The following is an 8,328-nucleotide window of genomic DNA, read 5'->3' on the forward strand; positions in this document are numbered from 1 at the left end:
ACTATTTCCATGTTTTCTCTCCCTCTTTTTATTTTGATGTATAGCATGGTTTTCACATACATAAAAATGAGAGAGAAGAATGACAATGCAGGCACACATCTACTTCATAACTGAGATCATCATTCTTGTTTCTCATTTATTTATTGATATGCAGACAGACATAAATGCATATGTGCTTCTGTTTACGTGTATATGTGTGGGTTCATGAAGAGCCAAATTGTAAAGAGCAGCACTAAAGAGGAGCTTGACAGCAATTTGGAAATTGGGAAAGTCCTCAAAAAAAGTGTACTCCAGAATGGCCTGCATTGGTCCATCATTAGTTGTCAGAGTGTGGATTTTTGGGGAATTTTCTTGGGGTATTCTTTTGGGGTTGGGGAGGAGGATGCTGGATTGGAGCCCCTTCCTGTATTATCTCTCGATCTCTTTCAGCAATGGAAAAGCAAGCCGAGCAGCCTTGCAGGTCCATTGGTGAACAGCAGGATCAAGATCTTGGAAGCCAATTACAAGGCTCAGTTGAGAAGTGAACCACTGTTTGAATGTTACAGGCAGGTCCCAATCCTACTCTTGCAGGAGATGACAGAAAAATAAAGTGAACATCAAAAATAAAAGCTTCAATACAAAGATTTCAGGCTATAAAGATAGACCCAGTAAAACAATTTACAAAGGATATCAATTGGGTGAGGTAGACCATAAATTTGACGATTGTATCCTAACATAATGATTGGAAATAAGTAGCAAGGATGGCTTGTTCTAAGATAAATCTAAAAACAGATCAAAGAGAACAATAATCTAATTATAGTTGTCACAAATAGCCAAGGGCAAGTAGAATTTCAGCTGTAATTAGCAACTCCCAGCTAGCAATTGACATATTAACCTTCCTCTTAAGATGTTGAAATGTCAACTTCAGCATGCTAAATAGATTATATGGGTATATGTTTAATTTCGTAGTTCACGATACAAATCATTAAGAAGGTGACAATTTTAAGTTTTGTGGTTGAAAATATTATTATCATTTGTAAGTTAGAGAAAAAAATAATCAATCTCTATAAGGCGCTATAGCAAGTAAATAATGAAGCCTGTAGCTCTAATGTTCTATTCAATCAGTTCTTCCTTTCACCAAAACTAGATTACCCATAGCAATTTTTTCTCACCAAAAGAAGCTTCTTGTTTTCCAAGATTGGCTGTCCCAGAACAGGACACATCTACTGTTCAGTTATACAGCCACTTCTTAACCATTTTTCCAGTGTTGGAGAACACATAAAGATTCTAAATTCCTACATTAGCATACATATTTTTCAGGAGTAAAGTGCTTTACAAGTATCTTAAGACATTATTTCTGGCTCATCATTTCTACTCAAAAATGAATATTTTGTATATTGATTCCCTCAAGAAGATTAACATGGGGTCATCTATGTTAATAGACTGCAGTTGAAAAGAGCTCATTAGTCGCAATCGTTCGCCTGGGATGACATGCTACTTTGGGATGTTGTCAGAATCTCATGCACACACCCTTTTCCTAGGCACTTCCATGTTCGAAACTATTTCAACAGTATGATATCCCACTCTTTCTTTATGTACGTTAAGCAAAGCAAAGTGCAACCTAGATGATCAGCGAAGTAAGAAGGTATGTTTTGAGATGGTTCGAAGAGATGACATCTATATCCACCACCAGTTTTGATTTTGGCATACAATCTCTCTAGTATTTATTGGTGGAAAAAGTTCAAAGGCTAATTTGCACTTTCTCCTCAAACAATATGACATGATCCTTCTTACTAACTCATTGCGAAACTTGAGAGAACCATCATGAATTCACAAAGCCATAGATAATAACCCGAGCATATGTCATTAAAATGTTCAGAAGGCTGGAGATGCAACCATTGTCGCAAAGGGAATGACCAACGTTCGTCTAAAAGCATTAACAGACAGGCATAGTTGAACATGAGAGACAAGACAAAGTGAAACTGATATTTAATCATCAAATTTGCTTAAAAAACCAAGTTCATAGTCCACCATAAGAAAAAGGAACAAGAAAAAAATCCATAAGCCAGAGAATAAAACCAAAAGGCATTACATTAAAGGATAAAGAAAGAAGCTTGCCTCTGGACTAATAGTATCATATAGCTTCAGGCTGAAGCTGAAAGATTCGCCTTGAGCCCCAACAGCTGAGAAACTAAACAATCCCTCAGGTTCGCTCTTCACAGACACATCCGTGGCGTCCGGCAAAGAAACAGTCAAGTAAATCTTGTCAGAACGCTGTGCCCAAAGAACTTCAGGTTGGCGACTGAGTAACAAAGAGAAACCAAAATTAATAAATGAGGAATTTTCTTTTTTAAAAAAATAGAAGACGGAGAGGGAGAGGGGGGCCGAGAGGGATCGTATTTTCTAAACTTAAGGACATCAAACTACTGCTACTAACACAATGAGGCATCCGATGACAAATCAAAGAATAATAGCAGTCTTCAAATAACCCTAGAAACGTAGGTTTCATTCTCTTAAACGACGGCAACAGAACAAATTGAACCGCCAGAGGAGAACAAAATAAGAAATCACAGAGCAGAAAATCCATGCACCATAACGTTTCTGAGTTTCTATTGACGCAAATCATAAGTCCGAAAATTCTTGATAGTAAAAGAAAACCTAGCGGGGAATTTGGGAAAGCCCGGTTACCCCATGGGAGAATATCCGGAAAATGACCCGCAAAACAGTCAGAGAACCAAAGTTGGATTACAGAAACCCTATAAACTGGAACGGCTCGCAAGGGGAAAGAATCTGATAGCGGAATCCGGGATGGGTAGTGAGTGTTGCTCTCTCGGGCCGAGAATCAATACAAGCAGCGACGCCGGAGATATTTTATAGGTTGCGTTTGGTTGCCGGCAATCAATCTGGATTGGCAATTTAAACTGGGTTCATCGTATTATTATATTTAATATATTTTTTAAATGGCTATCTAGATTATCTCCGAGCAACCCATATTACTTCTAAAAGGTAATTTAGATAGCTTCGAAGGAGGATGATTATCTAGATTACCATTTATCTAATAATATTATAAAAAAATATTAGATAAAGTTATCTCCCATAACAAAAAAAAAAATGCTCTCACCCTCTCCTTCTCCGAACTTCTCTGAGACCATGCCGTCCTCAACCGCCTCTCCTCCACCTATATCCTCATCATCTCCGACCATGGCCTCCACTTCTGTACCGGCATCAACCTCTCCTCTCTCGCCTCTATCACCACCGCCCCCTCCTCCGAGGAGCTAGCCGCCATCCGTGAGCTCCTTTGTCGCCGCATCCTCGCGCTACAAGACACAATCTCGACCGTTGAGCACTGCCGCAAACTGATGGTGACGGAGATCCCACTGCACCTTCTCCAAGATCCATTTCATCTCTATCGACTCTTTCTTGGGGTCGGTGCCAATGTGGGTGGGGGGGGTCAAGGCTGAAGAGGAGGGAGAGGGAGTGGACAAGGTCGGTGAGGTTGGATTTGAGGAAGCGCCAGGAGCAGCGGTTCTGATCCGGACCAGCTCGATCCAAATCCAGTTCCACCTCACCATTGGGTCAGTCGCCGATCCGATCTATAGCCTGTGGTCTCCTTCCCCTAGTGGAGCCTAAGCACCAAGCTCTCCCCACTCTCGACTGCTCTGTACATCGACGGGAAGGAGAGGAAGGAGTTCCCTTCCTATCTCCTCCAGCAAACGAGATCGGAGGCAGATCTGATCGGTTCAAACTGTCAGATCTCGATCCTACCGCAATCACCACTCCCAGAGGAGGAATTGTCGGATCAGAAAGGAAATGTGTTAGATTTTAGAGGAATTGGATGGAGGCGAAGGAGTACCACACCCTTCCTTTTCTCCTCTATTTTCTTTCCCTCTTTTGATCTCTATTTTCATATCAATTAGATCAATAAATTGATTCATTCCCCATTTTTGTTGAAGATATTGAAGGAAGAATGGGTAGTTCAAAATATATATTTTTAAAATTTTATAATAAAAAATAAAAGATTAAATATTTTAATTTTTTAAACATATCTTGGATCAGATCTAAACTACCATTAAGGATCTATGACATGAAAAATTTATATATAAAATCTCATATAAAATAAAAAATTACATCGATCACATCGATGCCCTAAATCTGATCTAACCTTTAGATCACATCAATTGAGTTCAAAACTCATCATTTTTTCACGGATCGATGATTTCTGCTACTGGTAGGCATGGTACGAAGTTTTTGCTAATACCGAGTAGCCACACAGATCGTCCGACCTCTACAGATCGTCCACTCGAAATCCTAATCGGATCTTTTTTCGTGGGAGTGCTAGCTCATGTCGAAGACTCTGGATGGTTGATTCAAGCTCCTTTCTTCAGATCTTCCGAACTCCTTCAGATTAGAAAATGAAGCTTTACAAGGAAGTGGTGGTGTGGGAGATTGAACAAGACTTGTATTTTTTTTCTCACAAAATCTAGAGTTGAAACCCTAGAACCCACCCTACACCTCACGTCCGAGAGGAAGATCACTTCCTCTGTTTCTCACGCACGGAAGCTCAACTCACTCTCAACTTTTTATGCCCCAACTCTGAGGTTTTTCACACCAAAAATCACTCCTTTTCTCACACAAAACTGATCTCTTCTTAAGAGTGGCATCCCATGGAAGATAAGGATAAGAAAGAGGTAGTTTCGGTTCAATTTCAAATATTGGTTGATCCTTATCATCAATTCAAATCAAATTTGAGTTAAATTTTGAACCAAACTTTATTCTCCTCTTAAAAACTCAAAAAGTGATCGATCAACATTAGAATAGTGCAAAAAATCTCATGCAAAAATATTTTTTGCATAGAGAAAGGTGATGGCGTGAAGAGAAGAGTCCAACTCAATTTGGACTCTAAATTTTTATTCAAATTCAAACTCATTTGAACTCAAATTTAAATCAACCAATTCTTAATTCAAAAAAGAGATTAGATGTGGGCGTAGAATTGCTTGTGGGCATGAGAAAGAATTCATGCAAAAAAATTTTCATGTGAAGAATAAGAGGACGCAAAGAAAGGAGGCGCAAGAGATTTGAATTTGAATTGATTTCTCATCCAATTAAATTCTTAACCCAATCAAATTAGGTTAGACTCAATTGGACTACTAAACCTAATCTAATTAGGCAGTATATAATTTTGATTAAATCTTAATCAAATAAAAAATTAATTGAGCTCAAGTTCTGATCAAATAAGGAATCGAACATCCTTAGCGATTAGGTCATCTCATAACCTAAACGGATCCAATCAAATTGAATTCAATTCAATTAGATTTGATCCAAACCTCAATGCTCAATCAAATTAAGCTAATTAACAATCTAATTACTAATTAATTTACCTATAATTCATCAATAATTAGTAAATTAATTTATTACAACTTTTGCATAGGATTAATTATCAATCGAATTGACTGTTTTATCCTAGAATGATTCTTAATCATCGATCAGCCATATGATTAGTCAGAAACTTGTTTTGAGTGTGATCCCATAGGTTCGAACCTAAGTCGGTAGTATAGGAACAATCTTTCTATACCAATCAAAGTGACCATCTAGCAATGTATCCGACGTCCGGATAGGTCGAAAGATTGCAAAACATCATTCAAAAATCTATTGACATATGGTTACCGTATAATTCATTCTTTTAACCCAAATGCTCAAGGTGATCTAGGATTTAACTGTCAACCCTGATATGGTCATCCACATTATATTTTAATTTTTCAAATCTATCTTATGGATTACTCCAACCGAGATTTTACTGAATTGAAACACACTGATATATTAACTCCTACTTATTTGGAGGGGTCAATTCCATCTTGACTCACGTACTGACTTCACAAGTACTTGACTATGCCCAAAAATTTTTTATCACTAAATTAAAAATTTAGATAGTCCGACATCAAAGCATAATGGTTGCTTGCAAGTTACCGTGGTGATTTCAGGTCGAAGAGATACTTATACCCATATCTTTTGCGAGCTACTCTTGACAATAGAGTGCTCAATAGTAGGTCACGTTCAGTGAGATGTACTCTTACATCTCACTTGCATGCCATGTCAGTGTCTCCACACTCCTTGATTAAGAGGACAACCAACATACATGACATACAACGACCTATACTTGATATAGCTATCATCCTAATAATAGTATATCATTTGGTCGTGAACTTAAGATTTAAGGACTAAATGATATATCCTTTTATATCGAATCAAGTAGTCCTAAGGACTTCATCACATAACAAAAGTTCAAAAGAAGATGTACACAGTGATGAAAAAATTAAATAATATTTATTAATTCAATAATTCATATATAATTCAATAATAAGCTCAACCGTCAAAAGACTGACGATTGGCTTTGAGACATAATTTTTAATAACTTTTACTTGGACTAAAGTCAATTAGTACAGTATTGTATACCTATCTTTCATTTATAGTCTTCGAACGTCTTGACACTGAAGACTTTAGTCAATGGATCGATCAGATTCTCCTTTCCGTCGATCTTCTGAAGTTCGACATCACCTCGATCCACGATCTTACAGATCAGATTGTAGCGATGTAGAATATGCTTCATTCATTGATGTGACTTTGATTCCTTCATTTGAGCAATGGTGCCAGAGTTGTCGCAGTACAACAAGATGGGATCATGAAGGGAGGGTACCACTTCGAGCTTATTGATGAATTTTGTAACTCACAGCTTCTTTCACAGCATCGGATGCCGCGATATATTCCATCTCGCAAGTAGAGTCGACCATAGTGTGTTGCTTGAAACTCTTCCAATAGATTGCTCCACCATTTATGATATAAATATTTTCTGACATACTTACTGTCCTCATGATCCGATTGAAAACTAGGATTTATAAATCCCACAAATTTTAAATTTGATTCTCCATATATAAGTCACTGGTCCTTAGTATTTCTCAAATACTTAAGGATGGTCTTTACAACCTTCCAATGGTTCTCATCTGGATCGGACTGGTATTTGCTCACTACCCCTAGTGAGTATGCCATATCCGATCGCGTACATATCATGATGTACATAATACATCCCACTACTAAAGCATATAAAATTTTTTACTCATACGCTCTCTCTCTGGACAATCACTCTTTGAGAGAAATTCCTTGGTCTATCAAAAGATAGCTTTTTTTGAAATTCTCCATGCTGAATCTTTTCAGCATAGTATCAATGTACGTCGACTGGAATAATTCAAGCAACCTTTTAGATCTATCTCTATAGATCTTTATCTCAAAGATGTATGATGCTTCTCTCAAGTCTTTGATAGAGAACTGTGATGGCAACCAAACCTTTATTTTTTATAATGCAGGGATGTCATTCTCGATTAAGAGAATGTCATCCACGTACAAAATAAGAAATACTATTGCAGAGTTATTAACCCACTTGTATATACAGGATTTCTCTTCATTCTTAATGAAGCCATACGTTCTGATCACTTTATCAAAATACATGTTCCAACTCTGAGATGCTTGCTTAAGTCTATAAATGGACCTCTGAAGTTTGCACACTTTAGACTCATCTTTGGATATGAAACTTTTAGGTTGTATCATATACACCTCTTCTTCTAACTCTCCATTTTAGAAGGCTGTTTTCACATCCATTTGCCAGATTTCACAGTCCAGATGTGCTGCTATTACAAGCATGATCCAAATGAACTTGAGCATTGCTACAAGAAAAAATATCTCATCATAGTCAATACCATAACACTAACGATAACTCTTGACAACCAGACGGACTTTATAGGTCTCCACCTTCCCATCTGCGCCCCTCTTCCTTTTGAAGATCTACTACACCCTATAGGTTTTACTCCTTCAGATGGGTTAACCAATGTCTATACATCGTTAACCTTCATGGATATGATTTCATGGCTTCCATCCACTTATCAAAGTCAGTCCTCTGCATCGCTTCCATATAGGTGATCAGATCCTCATTGTTCTTATCGAGTTTAACTAGATTACTGTCCTGGATCAAGAAACTATAGTATCTATCCGATTGATGCAGTACTCTATCGAATCTCTTTAAAGATATTTCTACAACAAGTTACGAATTTGATCTAATCAAGTCTGACTTTATAGGTTTACTAGATTATATCGGTTCTTCTACCGATCAATCTTCATCAAGTTCAATCTTTGAGCTATTAGTTCCTTCTTCAAGGAATTTTTTTTCTAGAAAGACTATCATATTACTGACGAACACCTTCTGTTCATCAGTATGATAGAAGTAATATCCCTTGGTCTCTTTTGGATATCCTACAAATAAATATTTGTCAGACCTAGGTCCAAGCTTATCAGTTTTCAAACGTT

At 37.4% G+C, this 8,328-nt stretch overlaps 1 protein-coding gene across 1 annotated transcript in view; it reads right to left on the minus strand.

Annotated features, from left to right (window-relative positions):
• The window catches only part of LOC105036222 (co-chaperone protein p23-2), a 61,036-nt gene extending 58,148 nt beyond the window's left edge, over window positions 1-2,888 (minus strand). Inside the window, exons 1-2 of the mRNA XM_073259531.1 lie at window positions 2,668-2,888; window positions 2,098-2,281 (exon numbers count right to left, since the gene is read on the minus strand). Of these exons, the coding sequence (XP_073115632.1) occupies window positions 2,098-2,281; window positions 2,668-2,672 (189 nt within the window). The 5' untranslated portion in view covers window positions 2,673-2,888. The remainder of the gene's footprint in view (window positions 1-2,097; window positions 2,282-2,667) is intronic.
• Between the last annotated feature and the right edge of the window lie 5,440 nt (window positions 2,889-8,328).

Source organism: Elaeis guineensis, chromosome 6 (assembly GCF_000442705.2).
Source record: "Elaeis guineensis isolate ETL-2024a chromosome 6, EG11, whole genome shotgun sequence".
NCBI classification, from domain to species: domain Eukaryota; kingdom Viridiplantae; phylum Streptophyta; class Magnoliopsida; order Arecales; family Arecaceae; genus Elaeis; species Elaeis guineensis.